The following is a 22,544-nucleotide window of genomic DNA, read 5'->3' on the forward strand; positions in this document are numbered from 1 at the left end:
TCAAAATATTCCCTGGCATTGTCTGATCTGAACACCTTTATTTGTGTTCCAAACTATGTTAGCACCGTTTGATGAAACCGCCGTACCAAGGATGGTACCTCATCTCGGGATCTCATCAAGTAAACCCAAGAATATCAAGATAAATCATCCACAAATAAGAGAAAATATCGATAACCACCCATAGAAGGAACATGATAAGGTCCCCACACATCAGAGTGAATAACATCAAAAGAAGAAAACACCTTTTGTTATTAGCTTTAAAGGAATATCTACAATGCTTTCCAAGTTGACAACCTTCACACTCCAGACTTGACAAACTAACAGACTCAAATAGCTTTGGAAACAAAAGACTCAAAGAAGAAAAAGGCAAATGACCCAAACAATTATGCCAAAGCATAATCTGACCCATAGACCCTAAATCACTATCCCTAATGACATGATGACTCTGATGAGGAGGAAGCACATTCAGGAGGTAGATTCCATTCACTTCACGACCACTCCGAATCGTCATCTTTGAATCAAGATCCTGCAAGATACAATGACCAAGAGAAAAAATTACTGAACAGTTCAGGTTCTTAATCAAACTACTAACAGATAACAAATTAGTACTCAATCTGAGAGCATGAAGGACAGAGGGAAGGGAAATGGAATCACTAATCTTGACAGACCCCTTCTCATCAATGGGAACATGAGATCCATCAGCTGTGGAGACACTGTCTTTGCCAGAACAGAGCTTGTAAGAGGAAAAAATGGTGGAGCTATGGATCATGTGCTTTGAGGCTCCAAAATCTATAATCTAAAGAGCTCCCTCCTTACCTGAAGTAGAAACATAATTTGCAGTGGTATGTGAACTACCTGTGCGAGCAAAGGAAGTAGAATGAACTCCAACAGAACCACCTATACCTTGTTGTCCGCCTATTGCTGAACTAGAACTGGTTGTATCCCACTGGTTCAGAAACTGCCCATACCTCTCAAGTTCGGCCCTTACTACAGCAGCTGCAACAGACTCCAGAGCAACTGTAGTAGGAGGGGCCTGAATGTCATCAGTGACTGCCATTGTCAGCATTTCCCTTCATATTTTTGAGTCTATTCGGCATAAGATGTGGATGAAGCTTCTAGCAAGTATCTCTTGTGTGTTTAGACTTCTTATAGTAGTCACAGATCAAATCTTTTTTGTCTTCCTTCTTGATTTCACTGCCATCCCGGTCTCCACATTGTTTAGGTCTTACAGTGCTAACCATGGCTGACTGATCAAACCCAGAATTTTTCATCATCACATTTCTCTTGCTCTCCTCTCCTGACACAAAGGCATATGCCTGGGAGAGGGTAACACTATCCCTGAAAAGAATGTGCTGCTTTGCAATATCATACTCAGGATTAAGGCCAGCAAGAAATTCAAACACCCTATACTTCTCTAGGTGTTTCTGGTAGGAAGCTACATCCTTAGTGGTTTCCCAAACAAATGTCTATAAATGGTCAATCTCCTGCCACAGGGTTTTAAGGGCTGAAAAGGAAATTGCAATAGGTCCATCTCCCTACCTTGTAGCAATAATCTGATTTCTCAATTGATAAGTCCGAGCAACATTCTCCCTCTATGAATAGGTTTCTGCAACCCCATCCATATTTCCTTAGCTGTATTTGCCCATAAAAAGTATACTTATATGGGGCAACATGGAATTACACAGCCAAGTCATCACCATATAGTTCTCCTGTACCTACTGGGAGCTATTAGTTTCGGGTTTCACTTCTTCACCAATGATATACCCTAACTTCCCATGACCATCGATGGCCATCTTTGCAGATTGTGACCATTCTAAGTAATTCGAACCATCCAACTTAACTGTAGTAATGGTCACAGCCCCGAAAAGGTCTCCAACACCTCCTCCCACTAGTCTCATTTCACTCCTGGGCTTGTTTTCAACTCCGTGACCATCCATACTTCTCAAAAGGTGCAAAGAAAATTACTGTAATATGCAAGAAGATCAAATTAAACACTTTTGGAACCAACGACACCTTTTTGGTGCCCTAGATGGTCCTCCCACAAAAGATTCCTTTTATGTGGAACAAGAGAAGAGAGAGAAGAGGCAGCTACTCTCTCCAGAAACCTCCAAATCAGGTAGGACTTGAACCGCCCCCTACAGAAAACTCCAAGGAACCCTAAAAAATTAGGGCGCCACTTCCTAGGTCAAAATTAAAGAGTCCAACAGAAACAGAACTCTCCCCCTTTCTCCAACTTTTCCTGATTTTGATGAGAAACCCCTAGACCATGCCATGACTAGTGACACCAGTTTCAGCTCTAGACAGGAGAACCAGTCAGCTGACCCGATGCCTTCTACTCCCTCAGATGGTCTAGGCAAGGAGATGGTGAGTGTTCCTCGGGATGAGTATGAAAGGTTTGTTCAATCCACGTCGCAGCAGAACACAACTACCTTTGCACACTCAGGTATGGCTTGTTTGGCATCCACACCCAACCCCTGGATTATTGACTCTAGAGCCTCCGATCACATGACGGGAACTCCAGGTGTGTTTTCGTCTCTCACTCATTGCTCAACATCACTCGTTGTTTTGGTAATGTTGACCTAGACCCTGTATCCCTATCCTCTGTTTTATATGTACCTAAGCTTTCATTTAATCTTATGTCTGTTAGTAAGCTGACCAAGTCCCTTCATTGCTCCATTACATTTTACCCCTCTATGTGTGTTTTTCAGGATCTCAAGACGGGGATGAAGATTGGTGGAGGGCATGAAGCCGGTGGGCTGTATTATCTTGATGGTGGTGGAAGAACGTCAACGACCCTTCAGTCATCTATTTCTCCTCTCTAGTGGCATTGTAGATTTGGTCATCCTTCGCTGAAAGTGCTGAAGTCCTTGGTCCCTTCATTGAGTCAAATTTTTGTTCTAGATTGTGAGTCATGTCAATTTGGGAAACACCATCGTGTTCCCTTTAGTTCTAGGGTTGATAACCGTGTGTCGAGTCCTTTTTCTTTAATTCATTCAGATGTTTGGGGTCCTTATAAAGTGATGTCATATAATGGATATAGATATTTTGTTATTTTTGTTGGTGACTTTTCAAGAATGACGTGGCTCTATTTAATGAAAGAAAGAAGTGAATTATTTGCCATCTTCTAGAAATTTTATGCTGAGATCCGCAATCAATTTGGCGTTCACATCAAAATTTTCCGTTCTGATAATGGCCGTGAATACTTTTCTTCATCTTTTCAAGAATACTTGGACCAACATGGCATTATACACCAAACTTCATGTACCTACACCCCACAACAAAATGGGGTTGCTTAGAGAAAGAACTGACATCTTGTAGAAACGGCACACTCACTCATGCACCACATGAATGTTCCCAAACCATTTTGGAGTGATGCAATGCTCACCTCTTGTTTCTTAATTAATCGGATGCCCACGTCTATTCTTGATGGTCGTTCTCCTTTTAGTGTCTTGTTCTCCAACATGTCTCCGTTTCCGCTTCCTCCTCGGGTATTTGGGTGTGTCTGCTTCGTCCATAATCTGGGTCCCGGGACTGACAAGTTAGATGCACGATCCCTTAAGTGTATCTTCCTTGGCTATCCCCGGACTCAAAAAGGGTACAAGTGTTACCATCCCAGTTCTCGTCGTTCCTTGGTATGTGCTGATGTTACTTTCTTCGAGTCTACTCCATTCTTCGTGGGGTCCGGTGATGCTGCTTCCTCCACATCACCTCCTCCTCTTCCCCTTCCTGTGGTTGATCCTCCTCCTCTGGTTCTAGTCATGCCTATGTCTTTACCTCCGGTGCCACCGTCCGTTGACCGTCCACCTATCCGTCACGTGTATACACATAGCCCACGTGTACCGGCTGTGATTCCTCCGGCTTCATCACCGTCGACAGATCCAGCTCCAGATCTGACACCAGCATCCGACTTTGATCTTCCTATTGCCTTACGGAAAGGTAAACGCACTTTTACCCTTCATCCTATTTCCAATTTTGTTTCCCTTACTCACCTCTCTGCCTCCCATCGTCAGTTCATCTCTTTGTTATCCTCAGTGGTTGTTCCTAAGGATGTCCAGGAAGCCCTTACCTTTCCAGAGTGGTGTCGTGCTATGGAAGGAAAGCTCTCTACCCTCCATCATAATCACACTTGGGACCTCACCGCTCTTCCTCCTGGGAAGTAGGCTGTTGGTTGTAAGTGGGTGTATACCGTTAAGTACTTGCCAGATGGTTGTGTTGAGCGCCTGAAGGCACGGCTAGTTGCAAAAGGGTACTCCCAAACCTATGGCATTGACTACACAGAGACATTCTCCCCGGTTGCTAAGATAGGGTCAGTTCGTGCTGTCATCTCCCTTGCAGCTATGTATGATTGGCCTCTATATCAGCTAGATATCAAAAATGCCTTTTTGCATGGTGATTTGCTTGAGGAGGTCTACATGGAGCAACCACCAGGGTTTGTTGCTTAGGGGGAGGATGGTATGGTATGCAGACTTAAGAAGGCTATATATGGACTTAAACAGTCCTCTCGAGCATGGTTTGGTAGGTTCAGTGAGGTGGTCAAGAAGTTTGGTATGAAACAGTGCCAAGTTGATCACTCTATCTTCAGTCATGACTCTCTGGTAGGCAAAATACCACTGGTGGTGTATGTAGATGATATCGTTGTGACGGGGAATGATAAAATGAGCATTGATAGATTGAAGGCATTCCTACAGGAACACTTTCAGACAAAGGACCTTGGCAAATTGAAATACTTTTTGGGCATAAAGGTAGCAAGATCTAAGCATGGCATTAATTTGTGTCAGAGGAAATATGTGTTTGATTTACTGGAAGAAACAGGTTTGTTGGGTACTAAACCGACTGAGACACCTATGGAAACAAATACGAGGTTGAGCAGTGATAGAGGTGAAGTATTTGAAGACCCTGGCAGATACCGACGACTTGTAGGCAAACTAAACTACCTAACCATTACTCGGCCAGATATTTCATTTGCGGTTAGTGTGGTGAGTCAGTTCATGCAGAAACCTTTGGTCCCACATTGGAATGCAGTGCTAAGGATTGTGAGGTACTTGAAAGGAGCTCCTGGCCGTGGTTTGCTGTACAAAAGTGGCGGAAAACTAGAAGTAGAAGGATACACCGATGCTGATTGGGCAGGTTCTATGTCTAATAGACGGTTTACCACAGGCTATTGCACCTTTCTGGGGGGTAACCTGGTAACGTAGAAAAGTAAGAAGCAAACAGTTGTGGCAAGAAGCAATGCAGAAGTAGAATATAGGGCCATGGCACATACTGCTTGTGAATTAGTGTGGCTAAGGAACCTTCTACAGGAGATAGGATATGACATCAGTACTCCAATGAAACTCTATTGTGACAATCAGGCAGCGGTTCATATCTCTTCCAATTCAGTGTTTCATGAAAGAACCAAGCACATCGAAGTTGACTGTCATTTTGTGAGAGAGAAGGTGTTGAATGGAGTGATGGAGACTGCATATGTTAATATGGGAAACCAGTGGGCAGACTTGTTTACAAAAGGTTTGAGTCGGGGGAGAGTGGACTACATATGTAACAAGCTGGGATTATATGATATATACTCACCAGCTTGAGGGGGAGTGTTAGTGAAGGGGTATTTCGGTCTTTGTACCTATTGAGAATGCTGATGTGTACTATTATATTAGTTCGAGTGCCTCTTACTTAAATAAGGGCACTTATTGTCTTTTCCAATTATATTAATAATATAATAACAGGTCTGGCCGAAACTAAGGTTGACTTTTTTCCTAATTCGAGCCAAACCTTTTCTCTTCTTCTTCCTCTTTCTTCCTTCTTCTTTCCTCTCTTCCTTCTTGCTGTTTACTTTACTTTTCAGCTAACAAACAAAACAGACTTCTAGGGCAGGCCAAACTTCAACACTCTTAAATCACCATGCAGTCAGCCGATCTAGGGCTGCATGAGAAAACAGCTCAAAGAACCTTCGGCCTTGCTCTGATACCAAGTAGAAATCACTGTTTGTAAATCAGGATGAATTCTTTGTGAAGAGAGAAGAAGAAGATGAAGAGTTTCAGCAGTAGAGAAGAAAAGAGAGGAAAGAAAGAGTGGGATGTTAACCAGAATTGAATTTGTTCTAGCCGCCAACCCCTCATTATATTTTATACTTAACTTAAAAGAATGAAAGATTACAAGAATGCCCTTAGTAGGATGGCTACTAAAGTAGCTGAACATTCACAACTTAAAAAACATAAGCTAATGGACCTAAAGCCGAACAATTTCCTAACTTAACAACTTAAAATAAAAACAAAACAACTAGGCCCAATAACTAGAAATCGGCCCAACTCAACAATTTACTTCAGAAAAAGAGACCCAATTATTGTTTACTTCCTAATAGATGTTCTCTCTGTAAAGCTGATGGGGAATCCGGTTACCACCATATGGTCTCTTGTAAGGTTACTAAAACTGTATGGGAGTGGACACTTTCCCACTTTGGGTGTTCTTGGAATCCTCCTGAGAGTGTCCAAAGTTTGTTCTTCCCTTCGTTTTTCAGATGGCCTAAGAAGCGAGGGGAGATGATTTGGAAGAGTATTAGGACAGCCATGTGTTGGTCATTGTGGGAGGAAAGAAATTCACGAATTTTTTCAAATAAGGAAAGAATTCTGAAAGACCTATTAGACCTAATACTTTTAAGGGCTGCCCATTGGATAAAATCTATGGAACTGTTTTCAGACCTTCCTATGGCTGACCTGTTAAGAAACTGGAAAGAGATAGCAACCTCTACTATGTGTAAGAGGACTCTTAGTCCCTCGTGTTCCCCTCCTCCCTCTGGATTTATGAAATTGAATTTTGATGGCAGTAGTCTAAGCAATCCAGGTTCCTTTGGGATTGGGGGAGTATTCAAGAATGAGGAAGGGATTGTTATTGCTTTGTTCTCAGTCCCTGTTGGAGGAGACTCTCTTAGGGCTGAGATCCTTGTAGCTATGGAAGGAATTCAAAGAGCAAGGGAACTAAATATCAGTCGGTTGATCCTGGAAGGCGATTCAAAGGTGGTGATTGGTTGGTTGAAGAAAGAGGACACTGGTTTGTGGAGCTATAACGATGAAAAGAAAAAATTTTTATGGCTGTGTAGGGGCATTGATATACAATACAGCTGGGTGAAGAGGACCGCTAATTCTTTTGCAGATCGGTTAGCCAAGCAAGGGGTGAATAGGGAATCTATCTTTTGGGCTAATTTTTAATTTCCTTTCATTGTATTTTGTTGATGGGGAGCTAAGACATTTTATCTCCCCCTTATTGTATCTAAAGCTTCACAAATCTTCTCTTAATTAATAAAGTTTCTGTTATTGATAAAAAAAAGACTCATCCTCTTAAGAGGATGGGTGTTCCATACCCATTTCCAAACACGGATTCGCCCCATGTCACATGACAACTTAAGAAGTCATGTGACATCTTAATTAGTCATATTAATTATGGGCTTTAGGCCCATCAGCTATATGGCTCACAACCCAAGAGTGTTGCCTAGCCAATTTAGGTTTGATTTGTAAGAGGATGGGTGTTCCATACCCATTTCCAAACCCGGATTCGCCCCATGTCACATGACAACTTAAGAAGTCATGTGACATCTTAATTAGTCATATTAATTATGGGCTTTAGGCCCATCAGCTATATGGCTCACAACCCAAGAGTGTTGCCTAGCCAATTTAGGTTTGATTTGTATGGTGTGGGACCCCACAATGACCTCACATAAGCCCACATGGGTTCGGCCTAGCCTCTACGAAAAGGCTTAAGCCGAATTCACTGCTAAACGCAGTGAACCCCTGAGCACATTACTATGGGCTCAAAATGTATTGTGGATGCTTTTGTTGGAAAGGAATATAGCCGCAGACAACAACAGTAATGGGCGTTAGATTCAGTGTTCCTATCTTATCTTATCTCTTAGCTAGATTCAGTGTTCCTATCTTATCTCTTAGCTAGATTCAGTGTTCCTATCTTATCTCTTAGCTAAATTCAGTGTTCCTATTAATTAGGTAGTAGCATTATTATTTCCTATGTTTCTTAATTCAGTGTTCCTATTAATTAGGCAGTAGCATTATTATTTCCTATGTCTTTTAGAAAGTTTCTTAATGTTTTTTTAGAAAGTTTCCTAATGTTTTTTAGAAAGTCCCTTTTTAGAAAGTTTCTCAATGTTTTTTAGAAAGTTTCCTTAAGAAGGACTCTTGTAATTCCTATTTAAAGGAGCAGATGTTATTCAATAAAACTATCGATAATTTCAGTCAACAAAGAGCAGAGGAGAGTTGGTGATCTCTTTAACAAATCACCCTAAAGGCGCAAAAGATAGGTTCCTCGAGAAAAGGGAGAAACAAGGGAAAACAAAAAGTTTTCCCCGTTAACCGACCTGTGACGAGATCCTATTCGCGGACCCTTAACAATTTGGTATCAGAGCAGGGCGTCATGGGTGACTTTGAGCAATTGAAGACTAGGGTGCATGATCTGGAGCACAAACTCGTGGAAAACAGCAAGGAGGTGCACGAGATCAAGGACGATGTCCGAGAATTGAGGCGCTTGATGGAGTTATATTTTTCCAGCAAGGAAAAGAGTTCAGAAGGGGCTGCAACCACAGACGGTCGCCAACCAGACATGGCAGAATCGTCTGGCAAGCAGCAGGTTGTTGCCCAGGGAACCGCGATCGTTCCCAAATACAGCAGGCTAGAATTTCCTTCCTATAATGGAACTGGAGATCCTTTGGGATGGTTGTACAGATTGTTAGACAGTTTTGTATGCCCTTAGCTTCAATCAAAATTGATGTACTTTATGAGTTTATTGTAAATGATTAAAAGTACATATTTGATTCATGTTCTCTTGGTATGTTTCTGTGTATTACCCTTAAACTGGACACTTATTGAGACTCGTGTTAGTTTTGAATGTTCACAGCCAGTGGGTCGGTCTGGGGAGACTTATCCTGACAAGGCTGACACTGTGGTGCCACCAAGTCGGTTGGGGTGGCTTGTCTCAGCTACCGGGGTGAGACCCTAGGCACATACAGTGTGGGATTAATTGAATCTTTGAACTGGACCAGATTTCTAGTATTGCCCTGGACCTTGGAGATTGATGGGCAAAACTGGAAAGTTACACCCGACCCCTAGACTCGATTATGATACTGCACTAGGTGTCAGATCGGGCTGTCTTTGATGTACCGATCAGTGAGATTCTTAGCGGGGGTCAAAACCTGGGTATGTTAGGACAATCTGAGAATTCATCTGAGTGGGTGATCATAGTGACAGGATCAGCCCCTTTGTCAGACAAAGGTAATGATCGGGGATGCACTCTCACTGTTGGAAACCAAGACTGCCGGCAGCTGATTTCAACCATTGAAATTTGTTTTGCAAAATATATTTTATATGAGATATAAAAGTATATATATTATGGTTTCTAAAATGTTTGCAAAAGGTTTTAATTCCCGAGATCCATATAAGTGGAGAGTGCAACACTGTTCCTTGCAGCCGAGGGAGAGGTCCTCTCTTGTCGGGCAGTGTATGATCATTATGGGCTGAGAGGTTAAGTGTAAGACCATTGAGGATAATACCTGATGGGCTAATCTTGCATCTGCCCACAGTCCCTGGGTGTTACAAGGTGGCTTGGCCCAGGGACCACTTAGGGTAAGTGTTGGGCCCATAGAGCCCATTTGATGGGTTTCAGGGGGTGCACTGTCTTTAACAGTGTATTCGACCAGGCCTTGTAACAAAGGCTGGGCCGAACCCATGTGGCTGATGTGTAGATCAATGTTTGGGTCCCACGCCATACAAGGAAGCCCAACTGGGCAGCAGTTAGGAAGGTTAAGTGAGCACATAAGCTTAATGGGCCTAAAGCCCATTTCGAACTGGGCTATTAATTTAGTTAATTAAAGGGGCGAATTCTGAGATGGATTAGCAGTTAGGATAGGGTCTTAATCCTATCCACTCAGAGAGTCCAGATCTGAATGTGATTCAGATCTAGAAACCTCCTAATAAGATTAGGATAAAGCTAATCTAATCTGCAGATAAGATAAGGGTTTATCCTTATCATTAGAAGAGAAGGCTGATCCAAATATGATTTGGATAAGCACCTCCTAATGGGATTAGGAGCTGATCTTTTCAAGTTAACAAAAGGAAGGAGGGGGCGACAGCCTTGAGAAAGGACCAAGAAACACATCAGATCCTCTTTTAGTGCTGAAATCAAGAAGAGAGAATTCTGCACCCTGCGAATACTCTCTTGCCGCCCTGTTTGCCAGTTCGATCTCCAGCTGTGGGAGAAGTCAAGATTGGATCTTGACATCAATTCTTTGAGAAAGGATTGAAAAGGGAGCTGTGCTCACGTTCCATCCTGTTGTTTCTTGCGAAGGACAGAGTTCTTGGGGAAGAACACTACTGATTCTGCTCCATCCTGCACTGCGCCATCTTCAGTGGGAGCAGTCTTTGGATCCTTCCTTGGGCATGAACACCTTCGTTGGGAGATATTGTTTCTCCGTATCAGGTATCATTCTCTCCCATTCCTTTTGGTTTAGATTTGGTTCAGTTTAAGGTTCAAGATTTATCCTTGAAAATATGATTTTCTAAATAGGGAATGTGATTCCCAGTTGAAGGGAGAGAAAAATTTTTGAAATTCGCCCCTTATTCCGCAATCTTTGGGTGTCCATGTGATGGATCTCTCAACCCTTCACAGATGTGAGCAGTTCTTCCACAACCAATGGACAGAGGACAGGGACAAGGTAGGCTTAGCTGCATTCCACATGACAGAGGAGGCGCAACTCTGGTTTTATAAATTGGAGCAAGAGAAACCTGGGCTCAGTCGGACCCAATTCAAATCCTACTACCTTCTCAGATTTGGACCCCCATTAACAAGCAATCCATTAGGCGAACTAATCAACCTCAAACAGACTGGAACTGTGGCTGAGTATCAGCGTCAGTTTCAGACCCTCCTTGCAAGAGCATCTTCGGTACGACCAGACCAACAGGTTGACATGTTCACCGCGGGGTTAGCGGAAACTTTGAGGGTGGATGTGAAGATGCAAAATCCCCCCAATCTGGTTACTGCTATGAATTTGGCTCGCGCTTTTGAACGTAAACTGCAACTCAACCGCGGAAGTATCAGTATAGGGCGGCCTCAAACAACATGGGCAGCCCTGAAACCACTCAGAATGGCTCCATCTTCAGCAGCCATCCAAGAACAGAAACCACAGATGAGCAACAATTCTAGATCGGCATCCAGTGTGGGAAGCAACGTTGTTGCACCCCCTATTAAGCGCTTGTGCAGGGCTGAGATGGCGGAACGCAGGGCGAGGGGACAGTGTTTAATTGTGATGAACTTTACTCAGCAGGGCACAAGTGCAAGAGACTTTTCTGCCTCCTGGTAGAACAAGAGGAAGATGATGATGAACCCTCTTCATTGGAACCCGATCCAGGAGGGCAAAATCATTCCCCAACCTCAGTTTATTGTTCGTTCCAGAATTAATTGAGGTGTTGTTGAGGTTCTGGTGGAATGGGCCAGCTTACCATTGAATGAAGCTACATGGATTCCTTTGGCTGTGTTTCAAGACACCTATCCTGAATTCGAGCTTGAGGACAAGCTCTTAGTCCAGGAGGGAGTAATATTGTGGATGCTCTTGTTGGAAAGGAGATGAGAATCAGTCCTCTAATATCAAGTTTAAAATCCGTGATTAACAGTACAAATCAGATCTGAATGATAGTGCAAGAGCTGTGTATGTCGAAGAGAAGAGGTAAGAGAAGAAGAAGTCGAATTAGTCTTCCTTCTCCTCTAACCCTATTTTTATTAAATTCTAAAAACAAATTGATGATGACAAGTATACCCTTAAGTGGGCGGCCAGCTTGGCAGTTACATAAAGAAAATAAAATAAAAACAAATAACAGGCCCATTAAGTGAGGCCCATCAACATAAAATAAAAGATAAAAAAAGGATATCACATAAGAGGCTGTTAGGGCCCATTCGGCCCAGTCTCTTTACACTCCCCCTCAAGCTGAGCATAGATGTCAATCATGCCCAGCTTGCTTATATAGTGTGTCAATTTCCCCTTGGGAACTCCCTTGGTCAAGATATCATCCAGTTGCTCTTCTGATGTGATAAATGGTTAACAGACTTCTCCTGAAGAGACTCTTTCCCTTATGAAATGCCTATCAACCTCAATGTGCTTAGTTCTGTCATGCTGAACTGGATTATGTGCAATGTTGATAGCAGCTTGGTTGTCACAATAGAGCATCATTGGTTGCTCGTAGTCCACCCCCGATTCCTCTAGAAGGGATCGTAGCCATAGTAATTCTGACACACCATGAGCCATTGCCCTGTATTCTACTTCAGCTAAGAATCTAGCAACTACTGATTGTTTCTTACTCCTCCATGACACAATATTCCCAGCAACCAGAGCACAATAACCAGAGGTGGACCTTCTGTCATCAATACATCCTGCCCAGTCTGCATCAGTAAAGGCTTCCAGCTTCATGTAACCATGCTTAGCAAATAGAATACCTTTCCCTGGAGTACCTTTCAAGTAGCACAGAACCCTTTCTGCAGCTGCTAGATGAGTATCTCTGGGAGAATGCATAAACTGATTGAGAACACTTACTGCATAGGAAATATCTGGCCGAGTCATGCAAAGGTATAACAACTTCCCAAGCAGTCTCTGAAACACTTTCTTATCAGACAACGGTGCACCATCTGTGGCAGAAAGCTTATGATTAGGATCAATGGGAGTGGTGATAGGTTTAGCTCCAAGTTTACTAGTGTCAGCAAGAAGATCAAGGACATATTTGCGCTGAGATATGAATATACCATCCTTAGATCGAGCAACTTCAATGCCCAAGAAATACCGAAGATCTCCCAAATCTTTAATTTCAAATTCAGAGTGGAGAAATGCTTTTAGTTTACTGGCCTCTTCAATGTCATTACCCGTGACCACAATATCATCAACATAAACAATCAAGAAGGTCACCAGAGAGTCATTTCTCTTCAAGAACAGTGTATGATCATATTGTGTTTGAATGTAGCCAAAGGAGACAAGAGCAGCCCGAAATCTCTCAAACCAAGCCCGAGGAGATTGTTTGAGACCATAAAGGGTTTTGTGTAGTTTACACACCTTGCCTTTCATTTCTTTCCCATACACTCCTAGAGGTAGAGACATATAAACCTCTTCATGCAGATCTCCATTTAAGAAAGTATTTTTAACATCAAACTGGTGTAGGGGCTAGTCAAAGGTAGCTGCTAGAGAAAGCAAGACCCTAACTGAAGTCATCTTAGTTACAGGAGCAAAGGTCTCAAGATAGTCAATGCCATACATTTGGGTGTAACCCTTGGCAACCAACCTAGCCTTATACCTCTCAACCGAGCCATCAGAGTGATATTTAATGGTAAACACCCATTTACACCCCATTGGTTCCTTCCCTTCCGACAAGTCCACAACATCCCAGGTATGGTTCTTATGTAATGCTTCAAGTTCAGTCATCATAGCATCCCTCCATTCAGGTTGAGACAATGCTTTCGGTACAGACTTGGGTATCACATGTGAAGAGACAGAAGCAAGAAAGGAGTAGTAGGAGGGAGAGAGAAGGCTGTAAGATAAATGTTTGGAGATGCAATGGGCTGTACACTTCCGCTTGCCCTTGTGAAGAGCAATAGGAAGGTCAAGGTCAGGGACGGTCAAAGGTGGGTCGATAGGGGGCTGACCTGTTTCCTCAGGAACTGTGGGAGTGGCCAGATGCTCTTCTGAAGGAGTGGAAACAACCTGCATATGTCTGAATCTCCGCCTTTGGTAATACCTTTGGAGAGTAGGAGCAGAAGCAAGAGGAGGATCAGGGGTGGGTCCAGTGGAAGAGGTGGACACCCCATGATCAGACTCACAAGGGATGGGAAGAGGAACAGCTGGAGACATAGCAAAGGGTTCATCAGATTTCTCCCCCTCAGGAGGAACACTAAAGAAAGGAGTCAAGGAGGATCAGGGGTGGGTCCAGTGGGAGAGGTGTATACCCCATGATCAGACTCACAGGGGATGGGAAGAGGAACAGCTGGAGACATAGCAAAGGGTTCATCAGATTTCTCCCCCTCAGGAGGAACACTAAAGAAAGGAATCAACTCTGCAAAGGTGACATTCCGAGATACAAAGCGGGTTCCACGAACAAAAGATCTTTTATTACTGGTTGAATAGGAATGTCTACAATGCTTTGCTAGCTCACACGACTCACAATGAAGACTAGATAAAGACTCTCCTTTAAACATATATGGGAACAGATGACTTGAAGTAGAAAAAGACAAATGACCAAACCGAAAATGACATAACAAAATTTTGTTAACAGACTCTAACACAACTGACTCTAAAGCAACTCCATGAGGTGATCCCAAGACTTGATCTGGTGTGTCAAGCAGGTATATTCCGTTTGCCTCATGGCCACTCCCAATCGTCCTCTGAGACTGCAGGTCCTGAAAAACACAATGACATAACAAAATTTTGTTAACAGACTCTAACACAACTGACTCTAAAGCAACTCCATGAGGTGATCCCAAGACTTGATCTGGTGTGTCAAGCAGGTATATTCCGTTTGCCTCATGGCCACTCCCAATCGTCCTCTGAGACTACAGGTCCTGAAAAACACAATGAGTGGGAAAGAAGGTTATGCTGCAGTTCATGGACTTTGTTAAGCTACTAACAGATAAAAGGTTTGTGTTAAGCTTAGGAACATGGAGAACAGAAGATAAGAACAGGGTGTTAGAGGTCTTTATATCTCCTTTACCAGAGATCGGGGCAAGTGACCCATCGGCCAGGGATATTTTCTCTTTCCTAGAGAGAGATGGTATGAACAAAAAAGGTTAGATAGGCTGGTCATATGGTTTGATGCATCAGAATCTATAATCCAAGGGAGTTTATGATTACCTGAAGCTGAAGCATGATTTGCTGAGGCATATGTACCTGAGTGAGCAAAAGCCGATGAAGATGATGTACTGTTGGAAGGGTGAGTTGAAGAAACCGTAGCTTCCAGGTGATTTAGGAGCCTCCCATACTTCTCAAAATCCAACTTCATTGCAGCCAATTGCTCAATAGTTGATTTTTCTTCACTTTCCTTACTTCCCCCCTCAGGCACTGTAGCAGCATTAGCAGTCTTGGATTTTCCCACCTGACTGCCCTTCTTAGGGTTATTATTGTTTTTAAACCTATCGGGAAGAAGTTCAGGATGAAGCTTCCAGTAGGTGTCCTTTGTATGCCGTGGTTTCTTGCAATATTCACACAACTGCTCTCTTTTCTCAGTAGGGCCCTTCGGTTTCATTCCCGCATGTGCAAAATGTTCTGTAGATGGATTCTACAACTGCACCTGCCGCCTACTCTCCTCACTACTTATCATAGCATATGCCTGTGAAAGAGTAACCTCATCCTTGGCCAAAATGTTCTGTCTGATAATATCAAACTCAGGGTTGACTCCAGTGAGAAACTCAAACACCCTATTTCTCTCCACTAGCTTTCTATACATTTCAGCATCCTTTTTACTCTCCCATACCACTGTTTCCATAACATCAATTTCCTGCCATAGGGACTCTAGTATGGAGTAATAGATTGCCACACTCTTCTCCCCCTGTCTCAGGTTCTTCACATCACTTTTCAATTTGTATGCTCTAGCTACATTCAGTTTCTGTGAATAGGTCTCAGTTACACTAACCCATATCTCCTTAGCCAAAGACATCCAGAGATAGTGCTGGCTTATATGAGGTTGCGTAGAGTTGATTAACCATCCTATAACAGTATAGTTCTCTTGCATCCATCTTTCAAATTCAGGGTCTGCCTCTTCGGGTTTCACCCTGCTGCCTGTGAGATACCCGAGTTTTACTCTACTACAAACATAGATTTTTATAGACTGTGCCCAAGCAAGATAGTTCGTCCCATCTAGCTTAATTGTGGTAACACCCGTCAAAACGGAATCTACTGGAGCAGGTCCAGAAGCTGGCACCTGTTTGAACTCACTTCCATATGCCTCCATTAATCAAACGGAAATCAAAGAACAGAAATTTTTGACTATGTGAACTTACTTGAAGTCAAACCAGAACTTGGGTGCTTGAAAAGCTAGGGTTTTGCTCCGTCCAGCAGAATAGGGATCTGTTGGAGCTCAGGAAGAATAATCTTGTAGTCAGAAGATTCAAAAATAAAAAAAAGTATCAACCTGTTTTAGTGTCAAATGTCTATGATAAAAATAGTAAACCATGAGTTTACTAAAATAGTAATTACAAGAATTACTATAAATAGTAATTCCGAAAGTCATCATAAATAATAATTTTGAAACAGCAATAAAAATCTATAAAACAGAAACCTATTCTTGAGATGCCCAAAACTTGAAAATAAAAACTGAAACAGTACCAATATCATATAACCTAGGTTTTAAATATCAATACAGACCGATATGCTAGTTGGGGTGTAGATCAAACCCCAAAACAATGCTTATAGTAGCATATCGGTGGGTAACCGATACAATATGTATTGGCCTATACGGGCTGATACGTTATGAAACCTTGATCCTTGCCTATAACACATTCTGAAATTGGTAGTGGAATTGGAAAACTAACTCAATTTTCCTTTGATTCTTTTGTTACTTCTATATCTGCATCATCATTTGGTACAAGTCTGTGGAAGGGCATTATGAAACTCAGAGATCTTTTCCAAGCCTTCAAAGTGGGCAATGGTGAACACATCTGGTTCTAGAAAGCTGTGGTGTGGCTCAGTTATTTTGGCATCTCAAATCCCACAATGTATGAAATAGTATATAACAAGGAGGCCACTATTAAGAACTGCTATGAGGAGGGTGGCAGGTAATATGGTTTCCCAAGTTGAGATGAAACTTACTTGATTGGAAAGGGAGGAGTTGGTATCTATGCTGGGATCAATTAATAGGGAGGACCATCCTGTAGATTCCCCGGATGTGCCATGGAGATGGATTTGGGATGCTGGTGTGCCATGTAAGTTGTTGGCTCATGTCTGCATTCTTTGCAATGCAAATGGGGAAAAATCTTTCCACCTACTAATCTCCTGTAATTTTGTGACAGTTATTTGGGAGTGGTTTTCTGCTCTTATTGGGTGCAGGTGGTTCCTCCTACTGATTTGCATTCTGTTTTCAGCAACATTTTCCTTAACCCGTCCACTAGGAGAGGAAAGATACTTTAGAGATGTTCTTGAGCCGCTATTTTGTGGACTGTTTGGGAGGAAAGAAATGGAAGACCCTTCAAAGGAAAGGTTCAGGACAGAAGATACTTATTGACCTCATAACAGTGAGAGTGGCACATTGGGTGAAAGCTTTAACTTGTTCAGAACCTTCTCTACTGATGATATCATTAGAAACTGGAGGCTGATAGCAACTTCTTCAATGGGTCAGGTTTGGTAGGGGTTTACCTTAACTCTATCCCAACCCCAAATGCTTCCACTTGAACCTGACCTAACCCAATTAAATAGCAAGCATTTTCCAAATCTTCCCTGACCCTATAGGTTTAACCTGATGTCAACTTACAGCCTTTCAATTGTACTTTTATAACATATTTTGAAAACCCAAGAGTCATGAATTTAATCTGAAATTTGGATTATGGATTTCAGGGTGTCACTTAATAGTGAAAGAAGAAAGACCAAAAGAAACATGAAAGCAAATCCTAAATTTTAAGGTTATGATGTTAGAAGGCATGCAAAAGTACAAAGAAATGTCAGGTATCATGACCAAAGGGTGGGGAAGCAGGACTTGAACCGGATTTGGGTTAAAGATCTGAAACCCTAATGTAACCCTATAGGTTCCACTCTAGTTGGGTTTGCCATTTAACCTGGCCATTGACATCCCTATTCAGAAATTATGATGGAATCATATCATAGAGCAGAAATTCTAGCTGTCCTAAAGGGTCTAAAGCTGGCTAGGAAGAATAACTACAACATCATTGTTGAAGGGGACTCTTAAGTGGTGGCGGAATGGGTTAGAAAAGAGGAGAGGTGCCTGTGGCAGTATAGACACATTCCGAGCTTAAAGGAGACAGTGGTTGCTGTTCAAAGGGAATGCAGATCTGCAAATGGGCTTGCAGATGGATTAGCTAGACAAGGGAGTAGAAACAGAGAATCTTTTCTGGGGAGATGGGACCATATCCTGATGTATTGGTTTCTGTTTTAGAGTTTGATTTATAATTGTTTTTTGCAGGGCTGGCTTCTTTCAGTTTGTTCTTTATGGTTCATGGTCATCTCAACCTCTGGGGTGACTGAACTCTTGTATTTTGATCTGCTTTATTAATAAAGTTGCTTCGTTATTCATTAAAAAAAAGATAATCTGGCATCTAGAGGTGTGCAGGTGGAGAATTCATGCCATTTATGTGGGAGTGTTGGTGAGTCAGCAATCCATGTTTTGATTCATTGTCTACTTGCATACAGTTTGTGGTCTCATTTTGTGGAGTTTTTCGGTCAGCAATGGGTGGTCCCTGTGGATGTTGAAGGTTTATTCTCTCAGTGGCAAACACCAGCTTCAGTAGGAGAGGAAAATGCCTTTGGTCCATTGTGCATTTCTTCTCTGTTGGGTTATATTGTCCAAGAGAAATCAGAGATTTTTTGTGCACAGAGCCTCCTAAATTAAAGTTTTTTTTTGATAGCTTTGTGTTTCTGTCAAAAGGTTGTATTTACAATTTTGAGGTGTGCCCCTTTTTAATGCAATCACTTTTCATTTACGTTTTTCAAATATATATATATACAAAAAAAAGAGCTAATTAAGTCTAAAAAGTTTATCTTTGTTACCAAGAAAATTATTATATAGAAAGATGGAAGTCGTTATAAACATTAGATGCTCACTTATGCCAAATAAGCAAGGAGAGAAGGGAATGTCTTATGTAGAAGTGTCACTCAAGAATCCAGAGCGTCAGAGTGCACCATGTATCAGATATGGATTTCATCCATTTAGGAGAGTCCATGCAACAATGCATGGTTAACCTACACTCCACATGGTTAACCCGTTTCATTCATTTTCATGGGGTTATTTTGTTGCAAAAACATCAATTGCCCCCATGCAACCAGGGTACCCTTAAGAGGAGCATGTGTCCTGCATCTAAGGTAGCTCTTGCTCGTGTATGTTGGATTAGTTCTACCAAGTTTTTCCTTTTTCTTTCTCTTTTTCTTCATATCTATTCTGTCCAGTGGAGTTTTTTTTTTTTCTTTTTCTTTTTTCCTTTGGATGCATATCTTGGAACTTAGGCCTTTCTGGTACTTCTTTTGGTAACATATCTTAAACAGCTTTTTAGATTTATTTTTTGAAGTCTTTGTGACGAGTGACAGTTAATAATTCTTATCAATCTTTTGATGTATATATATACTTGTATATGTGCCTCTAATGAACTCCTTTTATCTTTCTACCTTAATGGGCTCCAATGCCCTTGTTCATGTTAATAAATCACTTATTCTGCTTGTTGTTAATCATGGCATTTTGAAATTACAGACCGGAGGTGGTCTTGCTGAGTTTGCTATGGCGCAAGAGAGCTTGACAGTTAAGAGGCCTCCTGAAGTATTAGCAGCTGAAGGTGCAGGGTTACCTATAGCTGGCCTCACTGCACACCAGATGCTTGTCAATTCTGCTGGGGTCAAGCTTGATGGTAGTGGCAATCCAACAAGCATTCTGATAACTGCGGCCTCAGGTGGTGTAGGTCACTATGCTGTTCAGCTGGCAAAGCTTGGGAACACACATGTCACAGCAACCTGTGGGGCTCGAAACATTGAGTTGGTTAAGAGCCTAGGTGCAGATGAAGTTCTTGATTACAAGACTACAAATGGAGCAGCCTTGATGAGTCCTTCTGGTCGGAAATATGATGTAGTTCTCCACTGTGCGACTGGTATTCCTTGGTCAACCTTTGAGCCAAATTTGAGTGATAATGCCAAAGTTATAGATATCACTCCTGGCCTTAGTTCCTTGCTGACCTGTGCATTGAAGAAGTTGACCTTCTCTAAGAAGAAGTACGTGCTAACATTTGTAACCCCCAAGAAAGACAATCTGGAGTTTTTGGTTAATTTGGTGAAGGAAGGGAAACTTAAGACATTAGTGGACTCGAAACATCCACTGAGCAAGGCTGAAGATGCTTGGGCTAAGAGCATAGAAGGTCATGCTACTGGAAAAATAATCGTGGAGCCATAAATTAGGGGATAAATTAGCCCCCTGGGGGTAAGTTGGACAAGAATTTCATTAATATCACTATAAATGGGACTTGCAGAAGATATATTCATACTAAAATTACTAAATATTTCGTTTGTAATTCATGTATTAAAATTCCTGTGTATCTCTGTATTGTAATCTGGAAACCATGGTGTCTTTTTTATTTGGCGGTTCTATTTTTAGAACCTGTATCATTTTGTTGTGTGCAAATATTTGGCTCGAAGAGCACCTATGTACAGTCTTCTAATGTGTTTGTGTTGAGGGAACTTAATGTTGTTTTTGTTATATGATACTGGCAGTGTTGTATCTCACTTGTATGTGCAAATATTTGATTTAAAGAGTACATATATTCAGTCTCACTTGTATAGGTTTCCCTATCCTATAAAATTAATTGGCAAAATATTACAAAGATGGGGTTGCCCAACCAAATAATCCCATCCCCAAAAGTTTTAACCTTCTGAGCCACATAATGAGACCCTAACGTAAAGTTTCGAGGCTTATATACAAATCTCACAGAATTGAAAAGGAAGAAGAGCTAACACTTTTACCCAAATGAACAGAGAGGGCAAAGATTGTCTATCCTCCTTGTGAACTTAGAAAGAACTCCTTCTAGAGAAAGAATACGTCTAATTACTCTCCAAATGAACACATGAATGTGAGGAGGCGGCTCCTTAAAATCCCACAAGTCCTTTCAAGAAAAATTTGTGCTTGCAAATTGATTGTTAGAAGAATCAGCAATATCAGAATTTAATAACTTGTAGGCCGAGGCACTGGAGAAGTGGCCATTTGGCATCAAAGTCCAGATCAACTGATCCTGGTGGACTAAGGGGCGAACAGGTATTTCAATATTAAGAATCTTCTGAGCTAGAATGGAATCAAAATTCTCCCCAATTAATTCTGACTTTCAAATACATCGAAATTCACTCAATTGAGAATCACTTAGGCTATGTTTGATTTGATGGAAAAGGTAGGGAAAGGAAGGAAAACATAGGATAGGGAAACCTATACAAGGTTTGTAAAGCTTTCCCTACTTTTTCCTTCAAACTAAACACAGCCTTAGGGTAATGTTTCTTGTCCCATCTAGAGATCAGAAATCGAGCCCCCTTAATAAAATCCCCCTCGAGTTGAGCATGCAACGCGAGATATAAGAAGATGATCCTTCAGGTTTAACGCTCCAGAAAGGCACCAAGTAGCTTCATGGTAGCCACTCTATTTTTGTAGAGAATATTCTTAACCCCCAGTCCGCCGCTATTTTTTCTGTTGTGAATTTCTGCCCACTCTAAAGGTAGATATGAGACTGGCCACTTTTATGACCCCACCAAAAATCCCGAGCAACTGAATTAATTTGAGAACAGAGTGGGGGAGGGAATTTGAGGTCAAGAAGTAAGAGGGGATTGAGGTGATAGTTGATTTAATAAGTACCTCTCTTCCTCCATGTGAAAGGCAATCAGTCTTCCAATTACTTAGGCTGCATTTCGAAATGATGCAAATAAATGTGAATGCAAATATGTAGAGTGTAAAGCGGTTCATATAAATTGCAAAATTGGGTTAGTTTTGCACAGGAAAATTTGTCTTCTTACCAAACAGACTTTTAACTGTAACCGATGTAAACATGAATTCCAATAAAGCATATGCCTTTTTTATCAGAACCCCACTTGAATGTAAATTTACTTCTTTTTCATTGATGTAGTTTTACATCTTACTATCAATGTCAATATGCATTGGTCTGTCATTTGTCAATGCATAAATGTAATGTTCCCAAACACAGGCAAAAGTGAATCAGAGTGCAAATATACCCTGAACCATTACACTCCATTTGCATCGTTTCCAAATGCAGCCTTTTACTGAAATAAATAGTTGACTTTGCAAAATTTATTCTTTGGCCAAAAACAACTCCAAAATTATATATGCAAAATATCTTTAATATTAGAAACTTCATAGGTGGAGCATTTACCAACAATAAGGATATCATCTGTAAAGAAAAGATAGCTTAACTTTGGATAGTTCCTTACAAGTTTGAACCCCTATAGCAATATCTAAATTGTGCAACAAAAATCTTGGGAGAAGATAATAAAATGAACAAATATGGGGAGAGAGGACAACCCTGCCTTAGACCCCTTTCAGGTTTGGAGGAGCTTCCAACATTGCCATTTAGAAGGAGGGAATAGGTAGTAGAGATGATGCAAGAACGGATTAAGGAGACAAACTGCGAAGAGAAACCCCATTGGTGAAAACTCTAGAATAGGAATTCCCACTCTATCGTAGACCTTGGCTAAATCAACTTTTAACAAGAAGCTACCAGCCTTACTTTTTCCCTTTTTTTTCTTGCATAGTGTGAATGATCTTTGAGGCCAGAACTCTATTATCATGGATTTGTCTCCTTGGGGAGAAGGCATTTTGAAATGGCGTAAT

The 22,544-nt window shown here is 41.6% G+C and overlaps 1 protein-coding gene across 1 annotated transcript in view; it reads left to right on the forward strand.

The window, feature by feature from the left end:
• Positions 1-20,443, forward strand: part of LOC148874595 (chloroplast envelope quinone oxidoreductase homolog) — a 72,726-nt gene extending 52,283 nt beyond the window's left edge. The window contains exon 4 of the mRNA XM_088963717.1: positions 19,425-20,443. Coding sequence (XP_088819843.1) covers positions 19,425-20,114 — 690 coding nt within the window. The 3' untranslated portion in view covers positions 20,115-20,443. The remainder of the gene's footprint in view (positions 1-19,424) is intronic.
• Positions 20,444-22,544: the final 2,101 nt, after the last annotated feature.

This window comes from Nelumbo lutea, chromosome 1 (assembly GCF_056320005.1).
Source record: "Nelumbo lutea isolate HS-2025 chromosome 1, American lotus-T2T, whole genome shotgun sequence".
NCBI lineage: Eukaryota > Viridiplantae > Streptophyta > Magnoliopsida > Proteales > Nelumbonaceae > Nelumbo > Nelumbo lutea.